This window comes from Zeugodacus cucurbitae, chromosome 6, assembly GCF_028554725.1.
Source record: "Zeugodacus cucurbitae isolate PBARC_wt_2022May chromosome 6, idZeuCucr1.2, whole genome shotgun sequence".
Taxonomy (NCBI): Eukaryota; Metazoa; Arthropoda; class Insecta; order Diptera; family Tephritidae; genus Zeugodacus; species Zeugodacus cucurbitae.
The window spans coordinates 9,102,351-9,126,496 of NC_071671.1; the positions used below are offsets into that span (position 1 = coordinate 9,102,351).

The window sequence follows — 24,146 nt, forward strand, 5'->3', positions numbered from 1 at the left end:
ATAACAATATAAGAAACCACAGTTGTAAGCGAATATTAAAAAACTATTAACTAATATCCTTTAAAATATTTGTCTTGATTACTAATTTAATTGTTTGTATTCAATACTACTGTGACTTCAATCTGTGAATTCAATATAGAGGAGGAAATCGAATGTGAACTAAATGCAAGCGAAGAAGAAGAAGAGTATAAGTTTTGTCAGATTTCTGTTTTTCCTTGCGAACGTTGTGAACATTCGTGGATAATTCAACAAATAGTGCGTTGCAACATAAACTATTTGACAATTCTTTGTATAATTTAAAAGAAAATTAACAACGTTGCTGAAGGTATTTGGCAAAAACTAAGGTAAGTGAAATTATTAAAGGTATTGAAAAATCATCTTAGATTTTTATTTAATTTTTACACGGTATGACAAACGTGGATCGGGTCGAACCAGAGAAAAGAAATTGAAAGCATAGTAAACTCGAAAAGGAAAGCTGATGAAGGGGTTTGGTAGTGTTTTACATTTTTTTAATTCGTATGTATTTAATTTGAACTGTGAAATAGATTTTGTGTTGGGGAATAATTGAAATGCTTGATATTTAGAAGTTTGTCATGTGTGATGTGTTAAATTTGACAACGATGGCTGTCAAGCCAAGCCATTAAGAAAGGTGAAAAATGTAAAACGACATTGGATAGATTAAAAAGTTAAGAAAACGAAGTCGAAGAAAACAGAAAACGAGTTCACCCGCCTGACCGCCAGCGTGTCTATTGGCCATCATTGATAGAAGAGAGAAAAGTTAACGAATAGCTTATAAGTAGAATACTGCAATAAAATACAGAATTGAAGGAAGTTAAATAACATTTTCGAAAGTTATATGAATAGGAGTTTTCAGGTATAACATATTATTTTTGTTTAGCGGCTATATAAAATTTTAGTGAGTTTCAATAAAGGCGTCAATGTGTATAAATACATATGCATACATATACAATAAAAATTAAAATAAAGTGCATAAATCGAGACTAGTAGGTATACAAAATTGGCTTGCGTTTGTGAAACGTGCTTCTTATCGTATAATATTTAATACACTCTAGAGCAAATGCATAAAAAGACATTAACACGATCCGCTGTACTAATTCCGCGCTAAAAATTTACAGCGGCATGGATTTTATAAATGCATATGCTCCGAAGTAGACTTTCGATTATCGCATAAATACATTTCTCTCTATGAAATTTGAAAGCAGTTCAGCGGCTTTTGCACCTTTACAATAAAATCTATACATAAATGATGATGCATATCGATAGGATGACATTTTAACAAATATATAAAAGGTATCACATACTTTTTCACTTTTGTTCGGTGGAAATGTACCATATTTTACAATTAATAGAAAATTTGTATTATTCCAATGAATAAAGGAATGGACTATCGCGCTATTGTAGTTGATAAAAACTTATTTTAAAGGCGCTACAGTGTTGTCCTCGTCGTTTTAGGTAGGCTTCTTGATATACAATCTAATCTTCATTTCCCTGCATATTCAACAGAAGACAATAATCTCTTTTATAGATGAATCTGATATAACTGCTGGTTTTGTAAACTATCCATAGCATGACTTCCGAGTAATGTGTTGTTGTTGTTGAATAGTTTTCGATATTGCTACATTTGTAAAATGTGGCATATAATATTTCCCATAAAACTGCTATATTTAAGAAAAATCTAAATTAGTTGACGAGTTGTGCGGTTTTGACTGTTGGCATACGATTTTTTAATTACATTTGATTGAAAAATATTATTTTTTATATTTTTTTATTAATCGCCTTAATTAAATAGAAGTGAATTTTTTATATGTTGTTTCAGAATCTGTACAACGAATCGAATCCCATTTCCAAATTATATATTCTGTCAAAACGAATCGTAAAAAAGAAAATCGAACCAACTTATAATAATAATTTGAACGCAATAAAAAATTATGGATATAACACCGGGTCGTGCCCCATTTACTGAGGATGAGGATTATACCCCATTACGGAAGCCAAAATCGGCTACAAATACGCCTACACACGGCGCTACGTCTCTGAATGCAAATACCTGTGACGCATATGGTCGCACGGTATCGCCATCAAAACTATCACCATATGCTAAAGAATTTGTGCCACGCTTTGGTGGCACCGGTAGTAATTCTGCCGCAGGCGCTCAGGAGAGATTAGAACGACATCAGCAACAGTACAATCAACAAACCTATCAACAATATCATCAGCAGTCATCGCGACCACACCGTTATTCCAATGGTTACCAACAGAATAATCATCACAGCCATAATCAACAGCAATACGGTCACCAAGTCACCTCACTAACGGCATCCGTGCAAGAGCGTTTAAAGATAGGATCCGCCTCCGGTAGCAGTGGGAACAAGAATACTGCCAATAACTATTATAGCCAAAATCAATCACATCAACATCCCAGGCATAATAAGCATCATAATCAACATCATGGTGGACAAGGACGCTATCAACGTCACAATAATTCGGGCGCATCAAATTCAAATGCTGGCAGTGGTAGCACTAACTCAGATGTAGAGACAATTGCACTCGACTATTTGAGAACAGTGATTCAATGTCTGAATCAAAATCCTGGACAGTTTGACACAACTGCTACACGGTTTCTTAACATATTCGAGGGTATGGAGAATAACCAATATGTACTTTCAAATGCAATGGAGGATATTTTCAATGAATCCATACAGAATCCGAACTTCCGCTATATGGGCGCTAAGCTCTACAATCTTTTGCATATGCTCAACTTGAAGAAAGACTCACTTTTCCACACATTGCTCAAATGCAAGTTGGACTATCACCAGCAAGAGGTTATGCAATATATGAAGACGAATCAGCAACAAAAAGTGCGTGAAACAGCTCTCTTCCTCGCTGAATTATATATGCAGTTGCGTGGTGATGACACTCGCATCCATCTAATTGCCGAAAATATAGTGTACTCACTGAAACAGCTACTGTCGAAGGAGTCTTCCGACAATATTCGTTGCATTTGTTTAACACTCAAATTAGCCGGTTATGATTTGACTGCAGACTGCCCAATCGAAATGCGTGAAATCATTGAGATTTTACAAGCTGTGAACCATAAGTCACAGGGTAAATATCCGCTAGCAGCTAATGTAATATCTTTGCAGAAGAACAATTGGGGACGCAAATTGAATTCGCCAACAGCCGAAGTTGAAGCTGCAGCTGCAGCGGCGTCCAGAGCACCAGAACCATTACGCATGAGCGACGAACCTATATTCTATGGGCCAGATGGGCGTGAGTTGACGGCAGAAGAAACCGATTTCTTATCCGATGGTGCAGCGGCTGTGCCGGGCAGTGGTTCCACCGATGAAGACGGCGAAGGTGGCGATCTCGATATTGATCTTGACCCAGAAATGGATGAGGAGACCGAAAAGGCTTACAAAGAGTTTTGCAAGCAAAATAACGCTAGTACATAGGTAAAGGCAACACAATGCACTAGTTTAGTAATGTGTAGTCGGCGGAAACCACTTGAATATTTTCCAAAACCGAAACAGAATAATTCCGCCATATTCAATGTTTCCACACATTCTTACCGAGTAAAAACAAACAAATTTGTACACAGATATATATGAGCATAGTGCCCTGCCAATGTATTATTAAGTGTCTAGCTAATTTCAAGGCATATTATCTAAAGTTAATGCTGTGAAATGCTGGGCTTGATCGAATTATAGTATATTTTCGGGGTATGCTTTACATTTAGGCTGAAATTACAGTTGTCGCATGTGATGTTAAAGAAAAAGATAAACAAAAACATAAACAAAAACGTTAATAAATCTATAACAAAATGTAATACTAATCTAGAATTAAAGAAAATGAAATGGAAGAGTTGAAGTTTGACGCCTACAGATAATAGAATAGTGGAGGAGGATCACCTATGCGTTTTTTTGCAAAGTTATTCAAATGCGATCTTTGATGTGATATTATTAAATGCATATGTTGAGTTTTTTTTTTGGCGATTTTTGATATGCATGCATTGATTCTCATAATATTTTAGTTGTTATTGTTTCTTGCATTGGAACATATGTTTTAGACATAACCACAACACTTTACGGTAATTGCTAGTAAATTCCTTAAAGTGTGTTACGTACCAGTAAATTGTCGAAATCATAACACTCCACAACCAATTCTTAATGAAATTTTTATAGCTAGAAATACATACATTTGTAGATTTTTCGAATTTTCAATATTCATTTTATATCGACCAAATTATTTTTTTATTTTTGTAATTTTAAATTCTCATTAAAAAAAGGACAATGAAAACGGAACTGCACTTTGAATACCTCGAAATTTTCTGTCGACTCACGCATGGTTGGCGTAATAGTACTAACTGTAATTTCAGCGTTTTTTCAAGTCTTTTCAAGCGGTAAACCCACAACAAAGCAACAAGTCTTATTGAGTGTCCTTTCTTTTGTCCAGATTTTGTCCCATATTTGTGTGTTATTGGCTTCCATGCTACCGTTTTGATTAGACATCTGCTAGTTTATGATCGTTTTAATTGTGACATCGTAAATATGACTTAATTTTTTTTTTATATTACATTAAGCAATTTTATCCATTTATTACCGTATTGTATGTTTAATCTCTCTTTAATCAATGAGACATACTCGCACTTGGTTTATCTATTGCATTTTAATTATGCATGTTATAATGTGACTGCAATTGTAACAAACATTTTTCCGACATACATAAATATTGAAATGTTTATCTCATTTTATTTTGTTTATAAAATGACTATGTATTTCTATAAAAAAAAAACATAAAAGCGATAAAAAAATAATTAAAAAACGAAAATTGTGAAAAAATATTAAATTAGTTGTAAAATAAAAAATAAAAAAACGAAACAAAAAAAATTGCATGAGAGAAAAAACTTCATGTATTTTATTTTTTGATATCAACAATTTTTTGTATCGTTGTACCGAACATTAAGTAACTGTATCTAGGGTAAAAATTGGAACGAAATTTGTGAAAAGTTTATCCTTAAATATTAATTTGTGTAAAGACATAGCAAATGTATGACTTCTAAACGTTGAATCTATGTATAAAGCTAATTTTGTGGTGTTCGACAAATTATAATTATATGAACACTATCAAGATTTACATTTTGTATATCATAATTTTTCAGCTAAAGGAAAATAATGAGCTCCTTTACCGTATACTTTTAAGAGGGAGCCTGTGCAAGCATTCGAAAGATATGTTGTTATTGTTGTTACAGCGATTACTTAGACCTTGCTTGTAGGGTAAGGCGCACGATTACTTTTCATCGAGGTCATCTTATGGTAAGCCCAGGAAACGAACTGTTTCGACAGTCTGGGTCCATAGGGACGGTGGATGGAGATGAGTCAGGTTCGTTGAACATGTAAAGCGGTGGTTAGTATCATGAAGGGACTATTTGCTTGCAGGACATGTATTTGATATGCAGAGGTCTAGTTTGGAAAAGTAAGAGTTTAACCAGCTACCGCATCCAGAACGAAATTATGCGAGGGTCACCCTGGTTTCATGATGCATCTTGAGCTCGTTGTAAGCAATGTCAAAATATTTTGACAGGTCCAACGCTACTAAGAACATCTCTTTCAGGGTGGTTTCTGATTGAGACCATATGAATTATATGCACTTTTATCAGGCTAAGAGCTGTGGTTGTGCTCTTTGCGAATGTTGGGAGTAGAAGTCACAAGACAAGTGATTTCACTACTGGGGAGTATCTTTAGTATTAAATTAACTTTCACTTTTTTTCTATCTGGAGACAGCCACGTAGCATCGTTTTTATTACTTATGCTGAAACTTGCTTCTGTATATAACATTTTGCGTTCCTAGCTATGTACTTACGTCTCTTCCGGAAGTTTCATAGTGTTAAGGAAGTTCCATAGTCTGATAGTAGGAGCAAAGATTCCTTCCTTCCTAAGCTAAGCGAGGCGATCAGCAACCACGATTTCCACATGGCTTTATTGTTGTAAGAGCAGGACTCATTCTCCAGATAATTTTGAGGAATGTATCTATATAAGGAAAACAATTATTACCCAGTAGCACATACATATGTATGATTTTCAGCAACCAAACTACAAGGTTAGGCTAGTTAGTCTGGCTGGCCAAAGCCATGCATGGACCAGTATGGAGGAGTTGTCATAATTTAGGATAACTGCGCTTGTAACGAATTTTAGTAGAACTTCAGAAGTTTTACTAACGATACTTTTTCCAGATTCTCGTACTGTTGGGTCCCAAAATGCTGGAGCCGTTGCCTTGACAATGCAGGACAAACGCACATGAGATGCTCCATTGTTTCTCTTATACCTTGCTGTTGACATTCTCTGCAGTCTTCACGCTCCGTCAGCGCCATCTTGCAGGCGTGTGCCGCCTACCATGCTCCTATAGTTCCTTCTATTGAGCGACCGTAGGAAATACAAGGAAAAATAACATTTTTTAAACATTGTCTAATAATGTTGAAAAGGTGTTTGCGGGTCTTTGCCAATAATACGATTTCCATTCGTTTGGTAGAAGGATTTTTTTCGTACCAGTCTACAGTTAAGGGCAGCATCTTCTAATCGAGTGTAATTGTTTTTTTTGTTATTGGTTTTTCTACGTGAACAAACATTTTTCGAAGGATGCCTATAGTGCTCCACCTCGGATCCTGTTTTGACATCCTAATGATCATCGCATTAACCTGGTTAGAAGCATCTCGAGCTTTTTTCTGTTTTTTTTTTTTGTTTTAAACTCAAAAAATATTTGAAAGCATTAAAACTTTCATTTTGGAAACGTTCTTAAGTATATGTCTCTCTCTTTAGTCCTCTGCTCCTTTTACAATTCAAAAATTTTACTGAAATACTTCATGTGTTAAATCCTAATGATTGCCTTTCAATGGCAGAGAATACAGTAACATATTCAAGCATAAAAAATTACAAGATGTTTATCAACGCATCGTTTTTAAAAAATTTTCAACGGCTGAGGGGGCTCTTCCAAACAAATAATAACACATGTTTTTCTAAAACATGGCATTTGCGCCAAAATTATTAACCGCTGTTTGGTAAGAGGAGGTGCTGGAACAACCTTTTCCCTGATGCTAGAACAAAAGTAACCAAGCACATAATAGAGGCATTCATTACCAGTAACCGATGATTAAGTAACTTTTACCCGTCTTGCAGGGCGGTTTTATATATATATAACAAATGTACACACCCTTTATATGATTTCCGGCCCTTTTCATAGTTATGGCAATGAAACACTATTTTCATATTATCTGGCAACTCGCCACAAACAAGTTGAAAGCGATATGAGATGACATGTATGTATGTATGTGTGTGTAAGAAGAGTTGAATTGAGTGGAATTTGCAATGGACGCAAACCAATTGAAGAGAAAAGCTTAAATTCCAATTAGAAAACGAAACATATTAAGTAAAATAATAAATTATTGTTAAATAATAAATAACGTATTGGAATATTATTAAGTATTTGAAACATTCTTTTGGTTGGCGCTCTGTGAAGCTGCGACTCGCAACACAGAATAAAGTAAAATCACACCCAAAGAGCGTAAGATTAGGTGTTTTCAATATTTGTTTTTATTATTTCACACAGTGTTGTGCAATTACGTGCTACAGAGTTGCACTTAATGTACTGTTAATTGAATATACCTTTTTTTTAACTATTGGGAAACAGAATTCCAATGTAAAAAGTTTATGTTGGGAATTCACTCAACATTTGCTAAAACTAAATTTTTTCAATGAACTTTTTAGTTTTGAAAAATTTTGTTTAGTATTTGTGCTTTACAAAAATAACAGTTATAAATCTAATAAGAATTTTATGCTTAAATATACAGTGGAACTTCTCTAACTCGAATCACCATAATCCACAAAAAAACTTAGAGTTAGGGAGACTTCCGACTTATGGAAGGTAATTTGTATGATATTTAACTTCTAATGGCAATTCAAGAGCTCGATTTATGAATATGAGTTCGAGCTCTGTTATATAAGTTCGAGTTATGGAAGTTCAACTGTATATATATAATATATAGCATATTAAAAGCACGTAAGACTTGTTTGTCACATACGTGTGTTGGGCTTGGTTTTGACCGACAAAATTCTAAATCTAAAGCCGTCTTTGAACGCCTGATGTATTATAGATATATAGACTGATATATTTTCGAAAGTTTATCACTGCCTGACGGACGATTTCTAACTTTTTGGATAATTTTATATTATTAAACGATTTTTGAATAAATAAATAATGAAATCTTAAAAGTCTCACATGAATTTAAAGGTCCACCAAACACTTTTATGAATTTAGAATACTTTACTTTCAAAATCTTACTTTTTCAAAAACCCAAACGAAGCAGCCAAAAAATACATAGCCATTTACGAGTTTCATCAGCGTGGCAAACTGGCTGGTATACAAAGAGAATTGTGAGAGTAAAGAGCGTGTTTGCGCCACCACCTAACCACCTTGTTGAGGAGAGATTTGTGTATTTGCCATGGCATCGTAGCCAACTGAAAGTCAACATGAGTCAGTACGAGTCAGTTCGAGTCTCTTGTTCATACCGTTCATTTGTGTTTCGAAGAATATTATCCGTAAGATACTTTGGTGCTACGCAAAATTAATTATACAAAATAAAAAAAAAAAAAACAACTAATAAAACTGAATGAATTTTCTTTAGTGCTCGTCATATACATATGAACATATATGCATATGTGCATGTGTATGTGTTGGTGCTAACTTGTTTGATATTACTGCCGCGTAATGAACGAAAATTTAATAAAATTTGTTGAAATTCTTTAATAATAGTTGTGTGCATGCACTTGTGTGTGCGTGTAATTACCGCTTAACCCTTTTAGGAATTGAAAAACAAACCCGATTTTTGGTAGTGGAAATAAAGTGACGGAGGAAGTACATACATACATACATAAAACGAAGTAAGTGCGAAAGTGCGCGATTAAGAAATACAGATTTTACTAAATTTTTGCATGCAAAAAGGTTAGCACAAAATTTGTTGTGAGAAATCAATATAGTATATATGCATACATACATACATACATGTGTAGATATGTATAACGCTAATACGAATTAAATTTATTAAAAAAAAAAGTGTTGCAAGCTTAATCGCCCGAAAGCGGGCACTGCAAGTTAATAGTTATTTCTCTCAAAAGAAAACAACAAATTTGCGCGTCGAAATATAATTTATTATTATTATTGCATTCATTTCATTGCAACGAGCAACAGTATACAACTTTACGGTGTAAAGAAATACGAAGAAGAAGAGACAGTCACTGCAACGCTCATTCTCTTTATATCCTGCCACCCCAAAGACAATTTGTATCAAATAACAACGCTTTGTTATTATTGTCGACGCAATTAGCAAGCAGAGTGTGTACTACGCCGAAAGGACGAGGACAACAGAAAAATAGGTAAGTACAATTGAATACAGTCACATACAAAGAAATCATAACAACACAGTGCTTTCGATTAAAGTAAAATTGAAAATGCCATAGTAACTAAAAATCGAATACTTCGTTATTCTTAATACTTCAACTCCATTAATTTATGAACTCTTATATTTTAGAGGCATTATTTGTTTATTCCAATGTAAAAGGGATTTGATTAGAGCAATTGAGAAAAAAACACATTTTTATTAACGAAAAAAATGCCCAGTGGTTAACTCAACGTAAAATTCATTTAAACAACTCAGAACGTTGTTGAGTTGTGGTCATTAGCTGGAGCGGCAATGCTGACGCCTACGCTAGCACACTAACATGAATGCGCTACCCCGTCGCCGTCGCCACCGCCGCTTGTCACTAAGACGCTGGCTACTGTAAAGCAGACACACACACACACACACACACACACACACATAGCATAGAAAAGCAGCAACGAAAGCGTGACCACATAAACGGCAACGACTCACTATGACTTCATAGTTACGCACACAAATGGAGCTAATGTGATCACACACATACATATATGTAGATATGTAGATACATTTAAAACTACTTTTTACAAAAAAAAAAACACAAGCAAGTTGTTGGATTTGACTATGGACTTTTGCGTGAATACATACATACATACATATGTATGTACATAAGTCGTGGTGTTGCCAGTTTCAACGGGCTTAAATATGTCTGTGTGTCTCTCCTGAGTTTGTGTGAGAGTGAACTTTCGGCGTTTTTAGCCATAAATTCGCTTTTAGTTACTACAGTAGGCGCTGCTATTTATATAGCAATATTAATTTTCAAAATTGAAAGTAGATCTTAAGGGGTTAGGTGGGTTTTAGAGGTTAAGGACAAGGGTAGTTTTGCAATTTTTTTTAATATATAATGGGTCTTTTAATAAGAGCACACGTTTTTTTAAGTAAAACAATTGGGATAACAATGAAATTCTCTACTTCTGCGAAAGTAAAGGGTGATTTTTTAAGAGCTTGATAACTTTTAAAAAAAAAAAAAACGCATAAAATTTGCAAAATCTCATCGGTTCTTTATTTGAAACGTTAGATTGGTTCATGACATTTACTTTTTGAAGATAATTTCATTTAAATGTTGACCGCGGCTGCGTCTTAGGTGGTCCATTCGGAAAGTCCAATTTTGGGCAACTTTTTCGAGCATTTCGGCCGGAATAGCCCGAATTTCTTCGGAAATGTTGTCTTCCAAAGCTGGAATAGTTGCTGGCTTATTTCTGTAGACTTTAGACTTGACGTAGCCCCACAAAAAATAGTCTAAAGGCGTTAAATCGCATGATCTTGGTGGCCAACTTACGGGTCCATTTCTTGAGATGAATTGTTCTCCGAAGTTTTCCCTCAAAATGGCCATAGAATCGCGAGCTGTGTGGCATGTAGCGCCATCTTGTTGAAACCACATGTCAACCAAGTTCAGTTCTTCCATTTTTGGCAACAAAAAGTTTGTTAGCATCGAACGATAGCGATCGCCATTCACCGTAACGTTGCGTCCAACAGCATCTTTGAAAAAATACGGTCCAATGATTCCACCAGCGTACAAACCACACCAAACAGTGCATTTTTCGGGATGCATGGGCAGTTCTTGAACGGCTTCTGGTTGCTCTTCACCCCAAATGCGGCAATTTTGCTTATTTACGTAGCCATTCAACCAGAAATGAGCCTCATCGCTGAACAAAATTTGTCGATAAAAAATAAAAAAATTTGTCGATAAAATTGGTAATAAAATTCAATGATTTGCAAGCGTTGCTCGTTAGTAAGTCTATTCATGATGAAATGTCAAAGCATACTGAGCATCTTTCTCTTTGACACCATGTCTGAAATCCCACGTGATCTGTCAAATACTAATGCATGAAAATCCTAACCTCAAAAAAATCACCCTTTATATTCGATGTCATTATATATGGAATTCGATTTCCTTGCAGAAGTTCAGATGTTGAACCCAATTTTCGACGGTTTTCAAGCATAAATCGATCGATACGTCCGATATTCGTACGAAGTTCATCAATCATTGCTGGCTAGTCTAACGGCGTCAAATCGTACGGCCCAGGCTGCCAATTGGAATCACATATTGCCCAAGTACATATCTTTCAATTTGGGCCAAAAATATTCGGTTATCATTGAGCGGTAGCGATTACCATTCACAGTAACGTGCCAGACTTGATAATCATGAAAGACGTACGGCCCATAAACCGCATCAAACCGTATTTTTTCGAGATGCAATGGTGACTAATGGAGTACATCTGGTTTGCTGCTTGACCATTTTTGCTTATTGACGAAGCCATTCAGCCAGAAATGAGCCGACCATAAATGGGTCCTTAAAGTTGAGGCCACAGACTCCGAATTTCGGCAGTAAATTTTAATAATTTCGACTCGTTGTTGAAATGGCAAACTTTACTGAAGAGAAATGTCAAAAGTGCGGGAAATAATATGGCCGTTTTCTGACGGTTTACTTTTGTAGCGTCCCTATTGAAAACTCTTTAGAAACAATTTCATATTTCATTTCAACAGTATTTTGTGAAATTTTTATTTAAAAAATCCGAAAAATCAGCCGTGGGTACCTCAACTCCCATGACGTGTAAAAAAAAAGGTTTTGCAGTGGACAGCATAACTCATTATTGGTTCATCCAAAACCAATAAATCAAAAATCTAGTTTATGAACGAAGAAAAAAATTAAAATTTGATTTTTTCACAAATATTGGCTCAAAAAACTCACTTTTTTGGTAAAATTATAGTCATATATCGGATCGATTGTGCGGAATTTCCAAGGATCTATCTCTTAGCATTTTACTCGGATTGCTTTTTTGGATAATATTTGAAACATAAAGTTGAATTTCCCTAATTCGAATCATCATAATCCACAAGAAAACTTCGAGCTAGATAGGCTTCGAGTTATGGAAGGTAATTTGTATGAAATTTGACTTATATTGTCAATTCAAGAGTTCGATTAATGGATAATTTCGAATTATAGAAGTTCGTGTAATAGAAATACATACAACTGTCTTCCATTTATTAAGATTTTTTTTTTTTCAAAATTTGAAATTTTGAAACCCACCTCACTTCTCTTAAAATATGGGTCTCGTGAAAGCTTCTAATGTGTGATCAGCGAAGGGTGATATAAATAGATTGGAATATATAATAAATAAATGATTTAAGTAATTAAATATAGAGTTGGATTTCCCTTACTAGAATCACTATAATAATCGAGTTAGAGAGACTTCCGAGTTACGAAAGGTAATTTGTATGAAATTTCACTTCTAATGCCAACTCAACTGTTCGAGTTATGGAAATTCAACTGTATAACTCAAATTCGTTATGAAATCAACATTTTTAAAATTTATTAAATATTTCAGTCTTTAGTCAGTTCAGATTCGTGAGCGTTTACTGTAGATAGGTACATATGTATGTGTTGAATGCTTTTAGACCGGAGAGCTTGTTGTTTGGGCGCGCTGTTTGGTTGCCGCCATTGTTGTTGCCAAAACTTGTTAGTTTCTAATAGCAACGGCAATCAGTTAAAGTTTTCAACAACATTACAAAACTAACAACACCAGAGAAATATATGAATTATATGCATACACATATGTACACAGACACATACGTAGGATATAGGTATGTATGCTACATTGGTATATAATAATCGAGTAAAGAACTAGTCGAACGCTTCGGTGAACAATAAATGAATATCAAACACAAACAAAAACAAAAACAACAACAACGAAAACAATGCTATCACGACAAAAACAAGTCGAAGTCTCGCAGCTGAAGAACATCAAGCAACACAACGAAGAACCGACCGACTAAGTGGCTGCTTTTGATGTTGTCTGTGTATTTATGGTAGTAGGTCTGTGTGTGCGAAGCGGCGAAAACAAGTTGGCAGCTTTTTGACTTTTGTCATTAAGCTTTGCCTTCAATGCTGTGTGCCCTCACAATGAGCGCTCAACTCTTGCTGACTTGAATGGTAGCAAGAATGTCTGTGTGTGTGTGCGTTTCGCGCCTTATTGCTTCTGGTTCCCAACGCTGCTTTGTTTTGTGTGTTTTCACCTTTGCGGCACTCTCTCGATTTCTCAATCTCTCGCTCTTCTTTCGCTTGAATCACGCCTTACCGCTCTTGCCATTTATTATTGTAATTTTAAATTTGATAAACAGACACAGATACACACACAGATACATATGCACATACATACATACCAATGTTTGCATGTGCCTTGTCGGTGGTTGAAGAACGCGCAAAAGTAGACCTGATCAAAACATTCGAATTTGCTGTGCTGTTATTTTCGCTTTTTGACATCATCATCTTCGCCTCATTTCTGAGCGTTGGTCTATTTTGGGTTCTCTTCATACAAGCGCGTTTATTCTTTGGTTGGACATGTAGCTAATGTTGAAGCGCGGGTTTCGCACAGTTTCGCCGTAGCAATTGTTAAAACTAGGCTTTCAAACATAACTGGTTTGAAACTGACATGATTACACAAAATTTCAAACAATTACACACTTTTTATAACGTAAATGTGATTTTGTAAGCGCACATTAAAACATTTTTAATGTCTACTAAAAATTTATTTTTAGGTTATGTTGGCCTTAAGCAATGTGAAAATTTGAAACCATACTTTATATTAGATTGCACAGTGTTACAACTCAATAAAACCTTAGTAAGAAAATTTGTGCTTTCGTGATTACTAAATACGAGACTAAGAAGTTTTGTGAAATTTTGCTCTACAATTAGCGCCTTGTTCTGCATGCAAATAGAGGGTTTTACAAATTGTAACTTGTATCCGTACTATTTTTAAGCTTTTTTTCTATTTTATAAGAAATTAAGAATTTTTTACCAAATATATTGATATAGAGTTGTACTTCCCTCACTCGAATTACCATAATCCACAAAAAAACTACGAGTTAGAGAGATTTCCGAGTTACGGAAGGTAATTTGATGCAATTTGGCTTCAATTGCCTATTCAAGAGTTCTAGTTATGGAGAATTTGAGTTATAGAAGTTCAACTCTATTTATTAATCATAGTAACTGGACAGGAACTATTTGTCTGTTAACCTCTTAACGTAATAAAGAATTGGATTGAAGTACAAAATTTATACAGTAAAAGCTCTTTATTCGCGGGGTATATGTTCCATAAATATGCCGCGAATACAGAAACCGTGAATACGGGATGGTAATTTATATGGGATTATAGGGGATATGTTCCTAGGTGACAAAAAAAATAAACAAATACAATAAAAAAATGATTTAATTGAAGTTTTTGAACAATTATTATTATATTAAGGATTAGGCAATGGTTTGAAGAATTTTATAATTTTTTCTTGCTTAGCAGTTTTCAAAAGCTCTTTCAATTTAGACTGATACACAGCAGTCGCATTAGCAATTTGTCTTTTAAAATCGAGAGATCTCTTCCCATTCTTAAACCTTCACAAAGATTTTTCAAATTGAATGTCACGTTTACAGTGCTTCTTGAAGCCTCTTCTTCAATTGGTTGTGAATTTAACATTTCCTCCAAGTCGGTTTCAGTCAAATCTTCATCTTGCGATTCAAGCAATTCCTGAATGTCACTTGATTCTATCTGTTCGAACCCATCTCGTCCTATTCCATTCGCGATTTCGGCTATGCTTGCCGTCAAAATTTGAGCTTGCACAGATTCTTCGTCGTTTTCTGCAGTCAGTAGAGGCCACAGTTTTTTCCAGTATGACTTCAATGTGTGTGGCTTCAGTTCTTCCATTGATTCTTTTATGTTTACGATGTATTTTGCTATGTCAAATTTCTTCCAGCATTCCATAACATTCATATCAGGATTACATTCCATATTATCCAATATGATTTTGAAGGTTCGTAGAGCAACAAGAGTTCAGTTCCATGCGAGCCCATTCTATATGGAAATATTACCAAAAGTTCAAAAATATGGTAGAAATAGTGGAATATTTAACATTTTCTTGTAATAAGATCTATTTTACTTTTTTATTAGTCCATTTGACAAGAATATTGGGTTGGATACCTATTGGAATAATTTTATTATTATGTATGTACTTATTAGATCCGCGAATAAAAAAATGTTTAGTCGCGAATATAGAAATTGGGTCTCATCTTTTTATCCGCGAATAGTGAAAACGCGAATAAAGGAAGCGCGAATAAGGAGCTTTTACTGTACTTTATACTAACAAAAGGGTTTCTAAGACCGATTCGGAGATCATTAGCGTAATGTGAATCCAATTGGAATATAGCTGAGTTCGCAACCATAATAGTATACATGCTTTTGGTAGGAAATAGTACAAGTCTAAGGTTACATAGAGGGAACTAAAAACCTATTATAAATTGGATATTTGTTGATATGTCCTTTCGATTAAGCAGCAACCGTGTACTGGTATGTGTGTATTTTGTTGAATAAAATATACAAACAAATTAGGGGGGTCATCCCATGTGAAGGCCTATTTTATACATTTATTAACATATGTATATTGTGACAGTATAAATATAAATTTGGAGCTAAAAAGATTGAACATGAGTTACAGCGGTCTGAATACCCCTGCCACGAAGAAATGGCCTCCACGTTTCCGGCTATTTGGCTCATTGGAAACAGAAAAAAAATAACGTCATTTAATTTAATGAATACAACAAAAATTGGACTTTTGAAAAAAATTGCACTTTTGAAAAAAATTGCTATTGTTTTGTTGTTTTTTTTTTTTTGCTATAAAAATTGAAATTTTCAGTTAATAATTTTCATACATTTACATGTGCTGAGTGTACCCTACAAATTTCCAATCATTCAGTCAGTCCGTTTTTGAGACACGATGGGGGAAAGTTTGAAAAACATAGTTTTGAGAAAAACGGGTTCTAAGTTTCCAGCTGCCAACTCAGTACTTCGAACAGCTCCTTCTTCTAACTGCTGTATATTTGAAACGACTGCGAATTTTTGAAAATCAGTTTATTACCGTATTTTAGACGTGTTAAGGGGACCCCCCCCCATTCTCGATTTCAAATTTTGACGATTTTCAATGGGCTGGTAAATGAACATAAATTATTTTTTGGGGTTGTAACTTTGCATACATTTATTTGAAGACTTAAAAAAGAAGAAACATAATTTTTTTGTTGTTGTTGTTGTTTTTGTGATCAAACAAAAGGCCTTCTTTTCGGCGGCGCATGTGATTTCCGCTCTCTGGAACGTCTGAAACCAAAAATTCCAACGGGATTAGAAAGAGTACATGTTTGGCTCTGGTATGAACTAGGATTATTAATTTCGTACAAAAAAAAAATAACAAAATGTCGGACCTTTGAAATTTTTATTTTGAAAATTGTCTTTTTTTCAGCCACAAATCAAGTTGAAAAGTAAAGAAGATCTTCACCGATTTAATTTATCCTAGTTCATACCATAGTTATATACATGGGTATAGAATGTATTATTAAAATTTGGAACCGATTGGATTAATAGGTTTTGAATAACCTCGTGCGCCAGTCGTAAAAACACTGTTTCGAGAAAAACGCGTTTAAAGTTTTGTGGTGCTCTCGCCATAAATCGGCTATATCTTCAAGAGTTTTTGAAATTTTCACTTAAAATTTTAAAGGAACATTCTTGAATAGTTATAGGTTCGAATTAAATTAAAAAAAATCGACTTTTTAAACCGAGAATGGGGGGGGGTCCTATTAAGAAAGCAATTTATGCTTAAAAAATAAATTATAGAGCCCCTTATGTATGTGCCAAAATTTAGAAATAGATGTTTATTCTACCCAACTATCCTACAAAAGCATGAGGGTATGGTATGTATCATCATATAAAATAAATAGTCACACAAGCTTATAGCTCCTACAATATATTGAAGAGATTTTTACATATTTATATGCCTATGTAAATCAGTGGCATACTAAATACGGAGTTGACTCGCTACTTCCATACAAGATACAAATGTATGTATGTATGTATATAGATGTACATTTATTATGACTCTTGTAGATATTAATTAATTGAAGGGCACTGATAAGAATGCACTCATGTAACTTCATGTAACCTAAGCGTGAAACCTTGACATAGAAAAGCGTGGCATTTGTTTGTTTACATCACATTATATGTATATGTACAAATGTATAATATATACATACACACATACATATGCATATTTCTGTAAACTTGTTTATTAGACCTGAATTCGAGATGTGCACACAGTTTTCCTATGTTTAAGTTTAAAATATAAAATGTAAATAAAGTGGTCAGTTCCAACTTGTTAGATTCATTTATACGAATTTATACATTGAAAGTTTACAGAATAGATATGTACATATGTATGTCTTTTGGGCATGAAACGTGTCATCACTCAGCAGCCCTTACACGACCTTATAAATACGAGTGAACTCGTTGTGATCGGATTAAATTGATTTCGGAGAAGTTGTGGTAACTGTTGAACTTTTCAATTAATAACATATGAATATCAGCTGAAACAAGATGTAAAATAAAGAGATTGAAAGAGAATTTTCTAGGTCTAGGTATTAGAAAAAATACCATAGATGATACATAAGTCCGACTCCAAAATAGTTGCTTTAGGGAGCATTACCATTTGCCAGTCGTTTACCAAAGAAAATGTCAGCTGAAAGCAAGTGAAAGCTCACAATCCAATCGGTAAGATCGATTAAGGAGTTACATGGGTTTTGTCGGGTAAAAAAAGGCCTATTTTCAATATTTTGTTCTTTGTAAAAAATTATATATTTACTTCAGACTTTTTTCTGTATTATTGATACATATTTAAAGCATAATTTCTGAAATTTTCAACAAAAAAAAAATTAAACCTCTTCTATTGTGCCGTCATTTCCGGTGACCCCTTGGAAAAAGGTGCATCCGCATTGTCGGCATAACTGCTGACAGGATCATTTAAAATGAAAAAAAAGGTTAACTTCGGCTGTACCGAAGCTAATATACCCTTCACAGGTGCATTTCTTTTAGTAACTATGTGTTTAAGCAAATCTAAAGACGTAAGAAAAAGTAATTAAAAATAAAAAGAAAACTATATCTTTTTAGCTGGGTTGTTTGCTAGAAACATTAAGGTTATATAGTTAACCGATCTGAACAATTTTTTCGGAGATTTAACTTAAGCAGTAATTCATGTCAAATTTCGTAAAGATACCACGTCAAATGCGGAAGTTTTCCATACAAGCCCTTGATTCCGATCGTTCAGTTTGTATGGCAGCTATATGCTATAGTGGACCGATCTGAAAATTTTTTTCGGAAATTAAATTATTTCTATGAGCCATAACTCACACCAAATTTCGTGAAGATATGTAGTAAAATGCGGAGGTTTTCCATACAAGCCCTTGATTCCGATCGTTCAGTTTGTATGGCAGCTATATGATATAGGGTTCCGATATCGACAGTTCCGACAAATGAGCAGCTTTTTGAAGAGAAAATAACATCTGCAAAATATTAAAACGATATTTTAAAAACTGAAGGACTAGTTCGTATATATACAGACAGACGGACATGGCTACATCGACTCAGTTCAACATACTGATCATTTATATATATACTTTATAGGTCCTCCGACGCTGCCTTCTGGGTGTTACAAACTTCGTGACAAACTTAATATACCCTGTTCGGTATATAATAAGTGTTTTAGTTAAAGCCATAACCTCGTGCTTGAACGAAGGAAAGATAAAAAAGAAAAAAATGGAATTTTGACAGACATTTTTCAAAAAAAAAAAAATAAAAATTTCGGTAAAATTTGCTTGACATTTATCCTTCATCGAGATCGGTTGAGTAGTTTTCGAGAACATTTGACAACCGACTTTAAAGTTTTGAGTAACAATAATACCTGACTTGGAGCGTACACCTTCCAAAGGCTGTATATCCGAAACTATTATACGGATCAACTTGAAAATTTAGGATAATGTTCTTGAGATGTTGCAGAAATTGATAAGAAATTATGAACCCACGAAACCCATGTTACCCCTTAAGCGAAGACTCCTTAAGGTCGATAGTGAGCGATGACTCTCTCGTCTTGCGTCGGGCATGATCAATTTATACTGATTATAGAACAATAGTTAAAAAAAAAAAAAACAATTCGCTATGATTAACGAACTCCCAATAGTGTCTATGATGAAAGTTTTGCGTGCTGGGTATAATGTATAGCAACAACAATAATAACTAATCGCCAATGTAAACCCGTCCAACAAGATATTTTCAATTAAACGTCATATCTTTTTTTCTAGTTCAATTTCTACGCATAAGCACATACATATTTACAAAGTATATACTTTTTACATATGTATGTACACTCTAAAATAAGCTTAATTCATGGCTTTTGTGTCATAAAGCCGCTCTAATTCAGGTTTGAGCTGTAGGTGCTGAGTATGAGGAAATAGTATTTTGTTCATAATTATTGGTGATCTTTCTTAGTTTTTTTTCATTTCTCTCTCATTTTTGCAGCAACTAGTGTTACGAATATTTAAGCTGGAACTAGCGACTGGTTTGATCAGCCCTTAATACTCTTTTATGTTTACTATTTCTCTTCGTTAATGGCACTGTACTCTTTCGCAAGCATACTCGTACTCTTTCAGTTCATTTGAGTGTGTTGTAAGCTTAGCATTAAGTCGAGTTTCGGCTTTGCAATTGTGAGTCTCTCTTTAGGTGCGCCTCTATACACGATTGCAACATCTATTTGAATACTGTGAGGTACACGCATGTGTTTTAATGAACTCATAATTGTTCAGCTCAGGCGTCGGACACACCTTGTTTTTTTTCGCTCTCAAGCTTTCTTGTTTACTTTTGTGCTCGTTTCCAATTGTTGCCACTTTTCAGGTATACGTGAGTACGTTTGAACTAGTAAGCGATTTATTACGTGGAAATATTTATAGCAAAATGATTATTTATACTGGTTCTTAATTTGGCCCTACGACTATTTGGCTCCTAATAATGAATTCTCCTAATCAGTCAAGAAAAAGGAAATGTTCCGCTTCCGCGATAGCCGCGTTTACGTAAACAGAACGGACCTGAACTTTTACTCATTCTTCAAAATTATTTGGGGATTTCTTGAAATAATTAGTTAAATTTAATTTTATTAATTTATATTATAGGAACCAAATTATTTATGATGTGCTTCATTAACACCCACATGAGTTAAGGTAGCAGATTTCGACAACAACTTTACCAACTTATACGAGCGAGCATCCGTAGTAATCGTCTAACTAGTCATCTACTCAAAGCCTTGTCTCGCCTAAATGCTTTTACAAATAATCTTAAAGTTGTTCACACTCATTTAATTGAGTCAATTAGTTGAGTACAATGTCTCACGTTTGCTATTAGTTAGGGTACTAGTGAAATTCCCAAACATATCATTTCAATTAAAGTAATGTTGCGCTCCCCTCTTCTGTATATTAGTTATTATATGTGCCCAGATTCATACAATGGACACGACACACTCTTTTCTAAAAATAAAACGAAAAATACGCGCTAAAGTAAAATTAGACTAAACATATTATACATTTTTGGGGGAATACATATACACAGCACTATTCAAAAGCGAGTAGACACGCTTATATGAATGTCTGTGTAAATGCGTCGAAATCAAGCCCATGGCATTCTATTTCCACGTGAGTGGCTCTTTTACATGGCCGCCGTTTCTTTGAAGTGTATTAATAAAATTGCTTTTACTTTTTCGGCTAAAACATTGCGCTATTTTCGCCTAATCTATTGCTTTGTCGTGGTGTTTATACGCTTTCGGCCAAATTTGGCTAAATAAGTGTACGTGTCAATGTGCCTCAGGTGGTATTGGGGAAGGCTCGAGCCTTTTTTATTGATGGGAATGTGCTACGCTTTTACAAAGCGTTTCCTGCCAAAGCGGAAATTAAGACTGACAGTTTTGTGTTGAGCCAAAAATATCACATACCAGTTAATATTGATTTACATATATGCATTCATTAGAGTACAGTAGACTGTGAGTGGTCCCTAACCTTGAAAAACATTGAAATGTTAGCGTAATTTTTTGACTTCAAGGAACATTTTTGGATCTCTTAACGAGTTTTGATGTTTAACTGAGTATTTTGATCAGTATTTTTCCAGTAGATACCTTGATTTCGATGTAATTTTTTTTTGAAAAGTGGCTCTTTTTGTATATATCTCGCAAACTACTTAAGCTATATAAATCAAACTAGTAAGTGACTAGTAAGTCACACTTCCTTTTAGTACCCCATCATACACCATGAAACAGGTGAAATCGGATAATAACCACGCCCATATATAAAATTACAAAAAGGTCGTAAACTCACTAACGAAAAACATCAAAAACACAAAATTTTATAGAAGAAAATGGCAGAAAAAGCTGCACTCAGATCTTTATAAAAAATGGAATATGGGCGTGGCGTCGCCCACTTATGTGTCAAACATCATATTTCAGGAACTACTCGACCGATTTCAAAGAAATTTGGAACATAATATTTTTTCGACATCCTGATTTTATTGTTGGAAAATGGGCGAAATCGGTTCACAACCACGCCTACTTCCTATATAATACGTTTTTTAATTCCATCTGATTCGTTGAGTTTATAATAAATACATCAGTAACCAATTAAGATATCGGAATATAACTTTACACAATTACTATATTTGCGTTGTGGCATCACTTGTGGAAGAATTGTCGAAATCGGAGTATAACTTGTCAAGGCCCCGAGTAACGAACATGAAGAACTCAGCTCCTAAGGGTAATATTTCACCGAAAATAACGGTAAATCTCTTTGATATTTTGATGTGATTCAGAGAGAATATTTTTCTTCTAATAGTGTATCTTTGTACCAAAAATGGTTAAAATCGGGTCATAACTTCTCCTAGCTTTCATATACCTAGGTTAGGTTAGTTTAGGTTAGGTTGGTCTGGTAGGCCTGCAGGCCACGCATAGACCAGTTATGGTCCTTTGATACCAGAATGGAGTGCCTTGACATGTTCTCTGAGTAGTAGTCATCGTTTAGGATGCCTGCGCCTGACGTGAATTTTAATAGTTTTTGAGGCTTCACTAACGATATCTCCTCTAACTTATCGTATTGTGGGGCCCCTAAATACCTAAAAAGCTATCTCGCTAACGCAGGACAAACGCACAAGAGATGCTCCACCATTTCCTTGGTGCACCGCTGTTGGCATTTTCTGCATTCCTCCCGATCTGACAGCCCCATCTTACAGGCATTTGCCGCTACTAGGCTGTGTAGGCTGTGACCGGTTAGAATGCCAACCATGGTCCTACAGCCCTTTCTATCGAGCTCCAGTAGGAACCTTGAATATTTGTGATCTACCGCTTTGCACATACCTTTATGCTTCCAGCGAGATATGAGTTTTCTTGCCATGCACCTGTATATGTTAATTTTAGAGTATTGGGCTTGTGCGTTGGAAGCTAGCTCTGCTGCCCTTAGCAACCGTGCTATGTCCGAATGATCTGTATGTAAATTCATTTGTTGCCATCAGTCGACCCGCCGATTTCGCCGCGCAGTTTTCGGCACAGAGATCTATAGGTGGCAGGTATAATATTCGTTCTTGAGAAGCCGTTGGTGTGGTTCTTAGGGTCCCCGTTATACATAGCGCTGCAAGGAGCTGAACCTTTTCCATCGGCTTCCGATACGTCACTAAATTACGAGTGTATAAAATGTTCGGTTACACCCGATTCGATTATATTCGATTTTTTGTTAAGTTCAAATGAGTTTTTTCACTTATATTTATTTATTGGAATTTCTGTGCCTTATTTGTTACCAATATTGTCACCATCGAAGAGTTGGAAAATTTATAATTTTTTTTGGCTAACTTTTCTAACTTTTTCTTTACTTGTATTTGGAGCGAAATGGCAACACTGTTGCGTAATTTTCCAACATTTATGGTTTTATAGTGCAATATCACTATGCATATAACTTTCCAATTTTTTGAAGTAATAAACATTTATTAATTACGCGTATTTCCTCAGTTAGTCTGTCTACATTTATTTGAAGTACTATTAGCCATAGTAACAAACAGTTACTTACATGTACGTACATATGTATGTATGTATATGCCCTCTCCCCAAATGCTCTTCAGCCTAAGCACGCATAAACACTAACAATTCTGTATGCGTGTATAAAACTGAGTTTCAGTCGCTTGAGTAACTTCTGTGCTGGAGCATAAAGCACGACGGCTGGCTAGCCGCATTGTCAATGTCCAAATACGCACACAGATAAAAGCATGCATTTAACATAGTGTGCTGTTATTAAAGTGAATGTGTGTGTGGATATCGTGCTCTTACCACATACATGTAATCCACGCTTACAACAATGTAACAACAACTGGTGTTTGCGCGTCGTTTTCCCCACAATATAATTTATTTACATGAAATTCTATTTGGTTCGTATATATGTATGTACGTGTGTGCGTTTGTAGTTATGTTTGTATGCTAAGCATTTCTGCTGCCACAAAAGTGCACTGACATCGACGAAATAGCTTTCTATTATACATAACGTAGCTGAGTATACAGATACAGTTATGTGTAAAATAATAAGGACAGTGTCCTAGCGACATATTCAAATTAAATGTTTCTTTAGTTTTATGAAGATTTAGCAAAGCTTTGTATTTTATTTTAATTTCTTTTTATAAATTGCCGTTTTTGACAAGTGAAAAATAATAAGGACACCTCTAGTTTTACTAAAAGAATTACAATATTATATAAAACAAGTAAGGAAGGG

The 24,146-nt window shown here is 34.8% G+C and overlaps 2 protein-coding genes across 10 annotated transcripts in view; both read left to right on the forward strand.

Annotated features, from left to right (window-relative positions):
* The first annotated feature begins 183 nt into the window (after positions 1–183).
* Positions 184–4,651, forward strand: LOC105216335 (polyadenylate-binding protein-interacting protein 1). Of its 2 annotated transcripts, none has more exons than XM_011190778.3 (2): positions 184–344; positions 1,838–4,651. In XM_011190778.3, the coding sequence occupies exon 2, from the start codon at positions 1,950–1,952 to the stop codon at positions 3,471–3,473; it is 1,524 nt and encodes a 507-aa protein (XP_011189080.1). In that variant the 5' UTR covers positions 184–344; positions 1,838–1,949; the 3' UTR covers positions 3,474–4,651. The 2 variants fall into 2 exon arrangements, with proteins under 2 accessions (XP_011189080.1, XP_011189081.1); XM_011190779.3 differs by lacking the exon at positions 184–344 and adding an exon at positions 555–874.
* Positions 4,652–8,528: 3,877 nt separating this feature from the next.
* Positions 8,529–24,146, forward strand: part of LOC105210995 (protein 4.1 homolog) — an 83,064-nt gene continuing 67,446 nt past the window's right edge. For 5 of the 8 annotated variants that reach the window (XM_054233977.1, XM_054233980.1, XM_054233976.1 and 2 more), the window contains exon 1: positions 9,013–9,443. The gene's annotated coding sequence lies outside the window, so the exon portion shown is untranslated. The other 3 variants (XM_054233971.1, XM_054233973.1, XM_054233972.1) reach the window with 3 other exon arrangements.